Source organism: Carassius gibelio, chromosome A16, assembly GCF_023724105.1.
Source record: "Carassius gibelio isolate Cgi1373 ecotype wild population from Czech Republic chromosome A16, carGib1.2-hapl.c, whole genome shotgun sequence".
Taxonomy (NCBI): domain Eukaryota; kingdom Metazoa; phylum Chordata; class Actinopteri; order Cypriniformes; family Cyprinidae; genus Carassius; species Carassius gibelio.
In genome coordinates this window covers 6,334,860-6,347,496 of record NC_068386.1, presented here as the reverse complement: position 1 = coordinate 6,347,496, position 12,637 = coordinate 6,334,860, and the positions used below count along the sequence as shown (strand labels likewise).

The following is a 12,637-nucleotide window of genomic DNA, read 5'->3' as shown; positions in this document are numbered from 1 at the left end:
AGCATGTTCTAGAGATTCAGGGAAGGACGAACAAACTGAAATCTCTTCTTTAAAAATTTCCCTGTGGATATATTCTAAACAGGAATTTTTAACAAGTCTTTTCAACCTTTTGAGGGCAACAGGGTCAAAGTCAGATAGAGTGTAAGAAACCTCAACATCAAAGCCATAGCAAAGAAAATCACCAATATGTTTAAAAACTCTGTATTATGAATGTCATTACACTTATTATCAAGTAATTTACTACTGTAAAAAGGACTTAATTGTATTTGTTTTTATCAGTTTAATGGATCCTTGAATTAAGTTGTCAATACCTTAAAATCATAATGACCCCAAACATTTTAATGGTAGCCTACTGTAAATATAGTAATAGTCCTCATTAACACAACATAATAATCAGCTTTAATATTTAGGGTGAAAAGTTAAACTACATTTTATTTGATGGGGCTGACGAGGGACCTGGATAATGGGTAGGGGGTGCTGACCCCCAAAAATGTTAAGAACCACTGCTGTAGCACATAAAGTTTTGTATGTTTTGCTTTTATAATAAATTTTTTGTTTGTTTTTATTTTGTAGAAATTTAATAAACTTGCAGCTATGCAGCGTTACAGACCAAATATGAATAATAAATGTTTTGTGTATTTTGAAGTGTTTGAAATAATCATTTTATCTTTAAAGACTTTATAATTTGATCCAAACAAGCAAAAAAGCTAAAAAGCTAAAAATAAAAAATAAAAAAAATATTACATATTTATTTTATTTTATGTCATGACTTTTCTATGCTTTAAATTTTTAAATCCTCAAACTTTGTTTATTTTCAGGATTAAAATATTCAGATTCAGATTGATGCAGTGGTGATAAAACTAAACAAAGCAAAGTAGTGTTCTGATCTCTTTTGCCACACTTTCAGAAAAATAGGTACAAAAACTGCTTTTACCTTAAAGATACTTAAGGTTTACATTTTAGTACCTAAAAGGTACAAAAGTATGTCATGAGTCCGGACCCTGTGTTCCTCCCTCTCACCACCAGAGGGCGCCACTTCCATTCTCCCGGACTCATTAACTTCACTCCGCACAGCTGTCACTCACACACTTACACTACATATTCTCCACACTCCCACCTCTCTGTCTGCCTGGATTATTGTAATGTCAATGTTTAATTACGTATGTTACTCGTGCTTGCATTTTGGCTTGTTCCCTGTGATTCGTTTCTGTTTTGTTTTTGCCGTTTTGGCCTTTTTGTTTCGTTCTTATTAAAGTGAATCTTCCCCGCATCTGGACCCTGACCTTGTTCTTTCCACGGCGCCGTCCCTACCGCGCCATGACAAAGTATACCTTTGGGAAAAGTACCGCGACAGCATTTGTACCTTTTTATCAGAGAGTGCATAACAAAACCATTCAATTACCACACAAAGTAATTTTTTATATATCCTCAGGAAGGGACACTGCAGAGGAGCCAACTGTAATTGTGAACAGAAAACAAGCAGTCATTGTGACTCCAGTTTTGTGCTTCTGCAACCTGTAACAAAATATTGCAGTATTTAGGTTAGTGAGGGACCAAAGAAACAAATAGGTTCAGATATGTTCAGATATACTGTATGACTAGTTAAATGGACTCACAACATCAGAGGAATTAATTATTTTATTATTATTATTTCTTTACAACTCTTTTGCTTGAATAAATACCTTTCAAAATCCATGACGTTTGTCAGTGAAACTTAAAATTAGCAATTTTTAGCATAATGTCTGTTCTTTTCAATACTATTATGTGAATGGTGACCACAGTTGTGAAGTAAGATTTTTACTGAATAATAATTTTAATGTCTCTGTTCATTTCTCACACAACATAACAAGAGGCACTGATGATATTTTGGATTGGATCTCAGGTGTAAAACATTTACAAAGAAATTATACCTTGACTATATTGTGTCAAAAATTACATTTTCTTTAAAGCTTTGGAGAATGTTTTACATCTGAGGAAATAATCTTAAGAAACTTTAGAGACGTTTCATTATTTCTTGCCCTTTTTGGTTCTCATGTGGGACCATCAGTGCTAATGGTATTAGGAAGGAAATCGAAATCATCATCCGTCATGGCAACTTCTTCTTTTCTTCATTTTCTCTTGCATGTTGTCTGACACTCTGCACAAAACATCTTCTGTGAGCTAAATAACCGAAACAGTGAATTACAATGCTGCAAATATTTCTGCTTCTTCTGCCTGGTATGAAAATATTTTCTTATGTATTTTGTACATTTTGTTGGTTGACAATTTTTTTAAATTAAAAAATTACATTTAATATATATAAAAATATAATAAACTGAAAATTAATTGACAATATAAAATGAAGACCAAATCTGAGGCCACTAAAATTCTTTTTATTTTTCAATGAATAGGTTAGATGTTTAGATGTTTTTTAATATCTGGTGTATATGGAGTTCTGATCTTCTCATTTGATAAGTGACATTGCAGAATCTTGAATATCTCTTATTTATTTAAGCCATAGCTTTTCTTTATTGTACTTTTTTTTTCTTTTTTTAAACTGTTTTTATGTTTTTATGTGGTCTCAGACTTGTGGACTTCATTGTTCTCTGATATTGCTGATTAATTCATTATGGAAATAATTAATTAAAATCTGTCACAATAGATATTTTAGATATCTGTAACAGATGTTGTCTGAAGAGATCTGATTAAACTATCTACAGTAACAGATACTCTGAATAAATCAAGTGTTCTGTGCTCCTCAGGTGTTCTCAGTAATCAGTGGAGAGTGAGTTATGTTTCTCTGAGTCCGGTCTGTGCTGCGAGGGGATCCAATGTTTCTATTAACTGTAGATATAAATATCCACATGGTCAACAAGTACAGCGAGTGATGTGGTGTTCAATGAGATCAAACCATGACAACTGTGTGAATGAGCCGTATGTTTATGATAGTAAATCCAACAATAATCAAAAAAACTTATACATTGTAGACAAAACCTCAAATTGTTCTCTTTTGATCAGTAATATTGATCAAACACATTCTGGAGAGTATAAATTCAGATTTATAACCAATGACGACAAATATACAGGTGATCCTGGAGTGAACATTTTAGTAGATGGTAAATATAAAAGATTTACTCTAAACTAAAAAAAAATACTTCTTGATGCTTTTGTTGTTTTGTTTGTTTTTATTAAAATAAATCTCCCAGTTCAATTTTTATTTTTATAGATTTAAAAGTGTCCATGAGCAGATCAAGAGGAAATGGAAGCACAATAGTTGGAGACTCTCTGAATTTGACGTGCACACTCAGCTGTTCTGGTAATTTAGCTGATGTTCAGTGGTTTAAGAATCGTGATCTGATTCGACACTCAGAGCCCGTCCTCACCTTCAGCAGAATAACAGCTGAAGACTCGGGGAATTACTCTTGTTCTTTGAGAAACTTTAAAACAACTGTATCTGAAGAAATTACCATTTACATTGAAGGTTGGTCAAACTTATTATATATAATTAATATAGTTATATGTTCATATTCACACAATCATATTTACATTTGGTAAATAAGAGATATGCATAACTGACAATATCTTTTTGTTCTCCTCAACAGATGTCACAGAGTTTCCAACCATTCTGATTATTGTGGTGTTTTTAGTCTCACTTGTTTTCATCACTGCAGCTGTGATTCTTATAAGAAGGTAGGACATTTTGATTTGTTTGTATTTACACACACCAATATATTATTAATCTATTTTACCATCAGTTGAAACTAAACGGCACACACAAAATAAGGTCTGATTGTGCATTTGTTTATATTGATCATTGATTAAAGTCAGGATAGTTTTGTAATAATGTTGGTGAGGGTCAGAGGTTAAGGTTTATGACACAAAGTTGCCAAACTGCATCGACCCAAAATAAACTGTAATGTGTTATATTTTAGTGTTGCATCAAGCAAATATGCATCAAAATATGTTTGATGCATCAGCTAAACAGTGTATTTATAATGCATATTTGTTATTATATTTTAAGGTTTAAGGAAATAACTTTATACTTAATTGATACACATGTACCCACATGTACAGTATTTAATTAAATTAATAATGAAATAAGCAATATTTTTTAAATATTTTCACAGAATCAACCCCCTTTCCTGAAAATATTTTGATGCATCAGCTAAACTGTGCTATTTATAATGCATATCTGTTACATTTACTCTTAGAAGGAAAGCAATAATGAAAGAAAAACAAGCGGAAGAAAGAGAAGTCAAGGATTCCCTTTACAGCACGATTCAACCTCAAACAAACGTAAATATATTTGTAACATATAATATACAATTTGTAACATATAATATGCATTTATGTATGTATGTATGTATGTATGTATCAAGCATGTGTATATGTGTGTACACATGCTGGATACTTAACCAACTTAAGCAACAAGTGTTGTTTGGTCAACCAGCTTCATCAGAAAAACCACACTGGGTATGCTGAGGTAAGATGTTTTTTTCAGCAGGGTAACCATTACATAGATTAAAAGACGACAGTCATACAGTACGTCTGTTAAATGTTCTTCATCATCTGTTTGCTGTTAGGATAACAAAAACCTACCAGGAGCTGAGGATGTACAGCAGGAAGATGAAGTGCAATATTCATCTGTCACCATTAAACCCAAAGAACTGCTTCAAGTGTGAGCATCCAAGACATAGAGAACTGTGGTCAAATATACTGTAATGGAGATGATGCAAAACAACACAATTTGACACCACATTTATATATCTTGACGTAATATTGATATTAAATGAGTATGGGTATTTCACTGTAATGATCTTCTTTATTTCTAGGTCTTCAAACACAGAGCAGGAGGATGATTCAACCATCTACAGTGCTGTGATGAACGGTTAATCATACTTTCAGAAGTTAAGATAGGCCTACAGCTTTGTATCGTAACATAAAAGCAAACGTGCCTTTGTGTGTGTGTGTGTGTGTGTGTGTGCGTGCGTGTTTTAGCTCTAAAAATCAACAAATATAAATGTGCTTCATTTGAACTAGATTTATAAAAGCATTTTTTGGCATCTGTGTTGGCATTTGACATTGTAATCATTGCAAGAACAGTAAAAAAAGATACATAAGAATGGCAGTTAGAACTCATATGTTAATAAATGCATTAAATTATAAGAAACATTCTGGGGGAAATGTAAATAGGCTATAACAAATTTTGTTAAATTTGACACTTAAAGCTGCGGTAGGTAACTTTTGACGCTCTAGCGGTTAAAGGGGGGGTGAAATGCTATTTCATGCATACTGAGTTTTTTACACTGTTAAAGAGTTGGATTCCCATGCTAAACATGGACAAAGTTTCAAAAATTAATTTGTACGTTTGAAGGAGTATTTCTGTTCCAAAAATAGTTTTTTCGAGTATGGCTCTGTGTGATGTTAGATGGAGCGGAATTTCCTTATATGGGTCCTAGGGCACGTCTGCCGGAAGAGCGCGCGCTCCCGTATAGCAGAGCAATGAGAGCACGACAGACTTCACTGATCAGAGCGAGAGCGTCGTGAAAAGTCACAAAAGAAGTGTGTTTTTGGTTGCCAGGGCAAGACAACCCTGCACAGATTACCAAAAAAAAAAAAAACAGCATTAAGGGACCAGTGGATGGAGTTTATTTTTACAGAGCATCAACGGAGTTGTGCAAGTGTTTTTGTTTGTTCCCTGCATTTCGAAGATGCTTGTTTTACAAACAAGGCCCAGTTTGATGCCAGATTTGCACATTGTTTATTTCTTAAGGATAATGCAGTTCCAACGAAAAAGGGTCACGATTGTGTGTTTTGTTAACTTAGCTATCAGTGCGTAAGCACATCAAGTAAACAACATGCGATGTTGTCATCAAACTGCACTTTCCACATGTACAGCTTTAAAAAAAAAAAAAAAAAAAAAAAAAAATGACATAAAGTGGAACTTAGTCATTTTCCAAAACCGCTAAGCAAATATATACAGTTTCAGTACATACCACATAGAGACGTCGTTGCTGATGCTGCTCTTGTTAAATTTCAGCCTCTGGATCTGATTCTGGATCATAAATAAACGGCTGAATCTGACTGTTAGCCACGGTTTGTTTTGGATGTTTTTTTCCTCAAGGTAATGCAACAACTTCCAAACGCTCTCAACGCAAAAGCCTACTCGCGCTTGTGATTCTTTAGCTCCGCCCACATGTCATGCCTCCAGCCGGTCGTGTTTTTCCGGGAAAAATCGGTACAGACTATCTTTCTCTTATAAATATAATAAAACTAAAGACTTTTTGGAGTTATGAAGGATGCAGTACTACTCTATAGGTACTCAAGATTAACAGGATATTGAGTGAAAACGAGCATTTCACCCCCCCTTTAATAAACAGAACTGCTTGCATCTTGCGGAAGAACATCGTAGCCGGAACTACTTCTCTCTGTTTATGTCTATGAAGAATCACAAAGGTACTGGGTTACTCCGCCACGGTACCCCTAATCTAAAAACACCCTAGTGATTCAGGACAAGCTAAAAACACGGTTTAGAAAATGAATTAATGGTGTACTCGCTTATGATTAACATTTTTCTACATTTTGAACACAAACAAAGTTACGGACCGCAGCTCTGATTGGTTGTTTCTTACAGGGAGCGGTCTGTAACTGCAAATGGCAATAGGACCACTGGGAGGAGCCAGAGGAGCTTGATTTTTTCACAGATTATCTGTCTAATATTCTACTGCCAGGACATAATGACAGGTTTAACAAATATGTAAAAAATATTTTTACAAAAGTTACCTACTGCAGCTTTAAGGACATGCAGTTTTGTGTTGTTTTGCTTTTAAATACATTTTTAGTTGCAGGGAATGTAATGAATTTGCAACTATTGTTATAGAACAAATAAGCATACTAAAGTTTTTGTGACTTTATATTTTATATTTTTTGTTATTATATATATATATTTTCTTTTAAGCATTGCTTGATACAAAAAGGAAAAAAAACGGCACTTAGAAAAAAAAAAAAACTTTAAAACTATAGTTGTGTTAATAAATTAATTGAATTATAAGAAACATTCTGGGGGAATGTAAATGGGTTTTAACAAATGGAAATTTGACACTTAAGGACATGCAGTTTTGTGTTGTTTTGCTTCTAAATACATTTTAATTGTAAGGAATGTAATGAATGTGCAAGTATTGTTATAGAACAAATAAGCATAATAAAGATTTTGAGATTTTTTTAAATTATTATTATTTTCTGTCTAAGCCTACGTGATCCCATTATTTTATTTTATAACTGATCAAGATTAATATCCATAAAGGTAAAACTGTACTTGATTGACAGTCTACGCTGCACATTAGCGCCATCTAAAGGAGAAACATTCCACTGCACAGTTCCCATGACAACCAATTAACACAAGGAAGTTGAGCGCTTGTGTTCGAACCAACTTCCGACGCACAGGTGAGGTTAAAAACATCTATAATCAGCTGCAATAATTTTTTGTATAAAACAGATCGAGCACATTGAATTAATTTGTTTAGTCCTTTTAATGAGCTCATTTATTACGCATCGCTAAAAGTACTAACTGATCTGAAAAATTTTGATAAATTATTCTTGTAAATCAATTTTAAAATAATTTTTGTTTATGTTGCATATACTTTTAGTTTCAGTTCACGAATTTAAAATTCCATCACAAAAAAAAAAAGAAATAAGGTCAGAAGAGAGCATCTGTTGACATTTTCTCATCTTTATCTCTCTGTAGTCGGCTGCTCTGGTTCCTGACTGAAAGATGTCCAGGTTTCGTGAGCGTCCAGGACAAGCACAATGCCATCCTGAGCAGAGCAGTCTGATAGCTAACAGATACATCATCCAGCAGAGACTCGGGAAGGGCAGCTTCGCCACTGTTTACCTCGTTCAAGACTCAAAGACAGTAACAGCTGAGAAACTGTAAGTCCTTTAATATTTGACACCACCAATGTTCTTTACAACAGTGATTCCCATGCAGTCTGCTTCCAGAGGACCTGCTCAGACGACTACATTTAACCCTGTATTGGTTAGTTAAGTTTAGTAGAGATGTCTCCACGCTAGTGGTCACCATGCATTTACTGTAGTGTTATAAAATTAGTCAAGCCAGGGTAATTAATGGGTTTAAGGAAGAATATGCTATTACAAACCGTCTTGAATTAGAATATCGCTCAACTGAAGTGAAAAAATATATCAGATTGTAACACACACACACACACACACACACACACACACACACACACACACACACGGCCTAATTATGTGCCTAAACTGTATAAGTCTGTTGGTCTACTTTTGAAAATATAAGCTTTGAAGCTTACTGTAAGTCTTACGATTATGCATAGAATGTCCAATTAAAAAGTCAGTGTGATAGCATCATTATTTTGTTTTTAAATATTCTCAGATTTGCAGATATTATTAAATTACCATTTAATTGTACTAGTATATTTTTTCTGTGTAGGATTTATTGAGTTGTAATGATGATTTCAGACGCATCTTCTGCAGGTGAGGAAATATTCTTGTGCACATTTAGGTTTTGTTGAAATGATTCAAATTCTGGCAATATTTAATTTATCTCTCTCTTCCAAACTAACTACTTCCTCCAGCCACTTGGGAGCAGCATTGGTCTTTGTAACTAGTAACCAGTCTTTATTATTTTCTGTATTATTAGTTGAGGAACCCTGCATGTTACTATCAAACTATCTGTTATTCCTTATGATCACAAACGGTGTAAGATCAAACTCTTTATTATGCTTTCAGAGCAATATTTACGGTTCACGTCAACATTCAACATTTATTTTTATTTTTTTTGAAAGCTGCGTTTTATGTGTGGTTATATTTATTTGACCAAAAACACAGTAAAAGCAGTAATATTGTGAAATATTCCAGTTCATTTATTTGTATTTTTATTTTAATAACCCTTTATTCCTGTGATGGCAAAGCTGAATTTTCTGCAGCATTTACTGCAGTCTTCAGTGTCACATGGTCCTTAAAAAAATAATTCAATGCTGAAAACAGTTAATATATTTGTAGAAGCTGTGACACATTTCCAGGATTCTTTGATGAATATACAGCTAAAAACAACCGCATTTATTTGAAATAGAAAACCTTTGTAACACAGATTTTGTAAATGTCTTTTCTGTCACTTTTGCTCAATTTAATACATAAAAATAAAAACTATGAAATTTATGAATTTATTATTTTTTCAATAGTTTTGTGAAATGAACCATGATATTTTTTTTTTTAAGTAAAAGTCCAGTGAAAAAAAATGAAACTAACCATAATTATTTACTCATCCTCATATCGTTCCTTACCAATAATATTTTGTTCTTTCAGTAGAGCTCAAAAGGCAAAGTAGCCACTCTTGTCCATGCAATTCAAATGAACAGGAATGCAAAGCACTATAAAAATGTCATAACAGATGACAATTCTGTATTTTAAGTCTTCAGAAGTCGTAGTTTTGTGCAAGTAATAGACTAAAATTCAGTTTGGTGGGCCATTTTAGCAACTACCATTTAAGAAGAATGGGATTTCTTATGGATAGTTTTATATATGTATTATAGATCTTAAACAGTAGAGCTCTGTCTTGATCGGGTGTATTTTTCTGCAATCTTATTGTCTTCACATATTGATTTCTATGATTTTTGGTCTGTGGGTTTATAATTGGGTTCAAATACACAAGCAAACTGCCTGGAGAAGAGCCAGTTACAATGTTGTTATTTGTCAACACACTGTGAAACTCATATCAGACGAGCTGGAACTGAAAGCTGGAGAGATGCTGGTGGAAATGAAGACGAATTAGGAAGAGGTCCACACTTTAGCTGCCCACAGGCGAGTGATGTCACGCTACGGGTTACTGTTCCTTTAGTCCTGAGCTTTCTGCTTGTTAGCCCATCTCAGCTGTTTCCAGACTCTGACCTGTCACATGCAGAGTGCTGGCACCAAACCTGAATGCCCACCTTCAGGATACCACCGCACTTCCTGTTCCTTTCTCTCCACAGCACACTTATACACCAGTTCTTCTTCCTTAGTCTTCTCTCAGCCTTAAAATCCTGCTGGGTGTGTGTTTTGTGCTACTGCTTCAGTGGCTTTTATAGTGCTATGAACTCCTTTGTTTCTTTGTGAGAGCCAAATGTCAGTGCTGGTGTTGATGTTGATGTAAAGCTGTAGAGATTGTGTGTTTTTAGAGCTGTGCTTATTGCTTCATTCCAGTCCAGTCTTTCTGTATCTTTCCTAACATTGAAGCAGTTTCTGAGTTCTCCAGAGCTCTGCATGCCTCTTTGTAATAGTCCACCACCTGAAGACAAAATATTTCCTAATCAAGCCCTAATCTACAGCATAGCATAAAGATGAAAATGCACACCCTTATGATAGCAGGTGAGTGAAACTAACAAAAGCTCATACCAGCATGAGGTTGATGTTGAGATTGAGGATCTGGTGACTCATGTCCACACTGAAGTTGTGGCTGAAGTGATCTCTCAAGTAGGTGAATGCTCCAGCCGAGCACTGGAAGTGTGTGCAAGATACTTTCATTCCCTAACAGTGACGGGAAAAGGGACAGTTAGGAATAATCCTTTAGCTGCAAATAGCTGTAATTAATTATGTGTTCCAAACCAGTAAAAATAACATTCACATAACTGCTTGAAATCATCTGATTTTCCCACATAGTCACAGCCTCACATGGCACACCCACGGACACCTCACACTCACAGTCTGCTCGCTGACTGATCAATGCATATTGCTCTCAGAACTAAAGCATTTTCTCAATCTGGTGTCATGGAAAACGGTGGCGAGGTAACACTGTACCACAGAAAAATTCTGTTCTGCTGCAGCCTTCAAAGTCTCGTGTGACATTCACAGCACTCTAGAAAGCCAAGACAATTAAGATAATGTAGAAATGCATGAACATAGACGTCTATGGGTTGCTTAACTGGTGATAGAAATGTTAAGTGTGATTTTCAGGGAAGACATGTGACATGATGACTTAAAGTATGCCCTGAATGCACACTAATATTTACCTGTCTCAACTGCTCCAGTTTCTTCAACTGCTCATTATAATGGTCAGGATCTTCACCGTAGTTCTTCAGTATGAACTGAGAAAATAGAACATTTCTATGAATGATCAAAGATACAAAGCAAAGATGTGTTCTGGTCTTTCTGGGAATTATCAAGACTATCAGTACAATACAAATGACAAATAAATAAATCTAATATTTGGTGCTTATTTGATTAGCAATGTATAAATTGTGCAATTTATAATTATTTCTTATTTATTTTATGCCCTAACAGTTCTTGGTTTTACTTTTCTTTTAATTCAAAAACTTCCTGTTTATTTCCAGGATTAAATGAAAAATCTTAGAAAAATCTCGATAAGCACTTAAGCATTGGTAATCAAAAGAAACAAAGCAAAGAGGTTTTCAGTTTTTTTTTTTTTTTGGACACTTAACGAGACCATTCAATACAACACAGACACAATTTTAAAAGATCACAAACACGGTTACAGCTTAAAACATTTGAGAGTAAAGAGACAATGAAAATCATAATTAGGCTTCATCATGGAATCTGCAAGAACAATCTGGAGCTGCGGTTCCTCTTGAACCCTTGACTCACTAAACTATCTTAGTATTGTTATTTTGTTTGCATTCAGCACTGTCAATAATTACCATGCAAAAACATAAACGACCTGAACCTGTATACTTCCTTTGGCCTAGTTTGTCGGGAAAGGATCTGATAAACTAACATGACACAAGCTGATAAAAATTCCTGACAGCTGGAAGGAAGTGATGGATAGGAAGTTTAACACAATAATATATGCATTTAATTCACTACCACACAAAGTTATTTTAATGTGTCTTCAAGCAAGGACACTGCAGCAATTCCAGAGGAACCAATGATGATTATAAAGAGAAAGCAGAGATTCATGACTTTAGTGGCATGTCATTGCATTCTGTATAAAAGGCTCTGACGTTTCTGGGTGCCTGCCGCTTTAAGACTCTTCTTCGGTGATTACGGGGAGGAAGTGTGTAGTTAGTGTGGTTATAGTGAGTTCGGGAAAGTGTTCAAGTTCAGCAGCATAGTTCAGCCTACATACCTGTGTTGTGTAGTTTCCTTAATCTGTTCTGAACGATCCAGCTTCCAATATTTATGTGTTGAGTTCATGACAAAAAGTAAGTGGTCACTTCATTGTGTTTGTGTTTCTATACTGTAGAATTACAATGCATTTAACATGCCCAGCGCGATGAGTGAGATGTATAGCGATAGAACAATGTTTATGCCGTAAAATACTGTAGGAAATACTAATTTAACTGACGTGAGCTTCCTGATGTTTAAATTACGTAGTAACGTTTATAACATTGAATTAAGAAGAGTTAATATCGTGCTCAGGAGACCACTTGCAGACGCTGTTGTGCAGTAGCCTTTCTGGCCAGAGGATGTCGCCATTTCTCCTTCTGTAAATCCCTTTTTTAATATAGTTTTAGGAATACTGGTCAGTGATATAGGAGGTGAAGCTATTATGTGAAGGAAGTAATATCTTCATTATGTAATTGTAGATTATGTTTAAAGGGATATAGCAATGTTTATTGATATGTATGTTTGATGATCCTGATTTGTATTATTTGTGTGGATTTATTATTTATGTTGCATAGTAATC

At 34.6% G+C, this 12,637-nt stretch overlaps 2 protein-coding genes across 7 annotated transcripts in view; one reads left to right on the top strand and one right to left on the bottom strand.

Annotated features, from left to right (window-relative positions):
- The window catches only part of LOC128030454 (tyrosine-protein phosphatase non-receptor type 23), a 70,946-nt gene that overhangs the window by 17,938 nt on the left and 40,371 nt on the right, over positions 1–12,637 (bottom strand). The window contains exon 2 of one of the 6 annotated variants that reach the window (XM_052618105.1): positions 11,004–11,078. The exons of 4 other annotated variants lie outside the window; for them this stretch is intronic. Coding sequence is in view for 1 of the 2 variants with exons in the window: in XM_052618103.1 (XP_052474063.1) it covers positions 10,390–10,518 (129 nt within the window). In the remaining variant the exon portion in view is untranslated. Of the gene's footprint in view, positions 1–10,389; positions 10,744–11,003; positions 11,079–12,637 lie in introns of those variants that run through there. One more of the 6 variants, XM_052618103.1, reaches the window with a different exon arrangement.
- LOC128030457 (uncharacterized) lies at positions 1,526–10,375 on the top strand. The gene is made up of 11 exons (XM_052618115.1): positions 1,526–2,217; positions 2,742–3,095; positions 3,206–3,460; positions 3,582–3,669; positions 4,191–4,275; positions 4,430–4,462; positions 4,563–4,657; positions 4,812–7,422; positions 7,724–7,908; positions 8,447–8,490; positions 8,592–10,375. The coding sequence occupies exons 1-8, from the start codon at positions 2,187–2,189 to the stop codon at positions 4,870–4,872; spliced, it is 1,002 nt and encodes a 333-aa protein (XP_052474075.1). The 5' UTR covers positions 1,526–2,186; the 3' UTR covers positions 4,873–7,422; positions 7,724–7,908; positions 8,447–8,490; positions 8,592–10,375.

Coding starts and splice junctions, on each gene's coding strand:
- LOC128030457 (XM_052618115.1), top strand. CDS start 2,187: ATGCTGCAAATATTTCTGCTTCTTCTGCCTG. Junction 2,218..2,741: donor ATTTCTGCTTCTTCTGCCTG/GTATGAAAATAT, acceptor TGTGCTCCTCAG/GTGTTCTCAGTAATCAGTGG. Junction 4,463..4,562: donor ACCACACTGGGTATGCTGAG/GTAAGATGTTTT, acceptor GTTTGCTGTTAG/GATAACAAAAACCTACCAGG.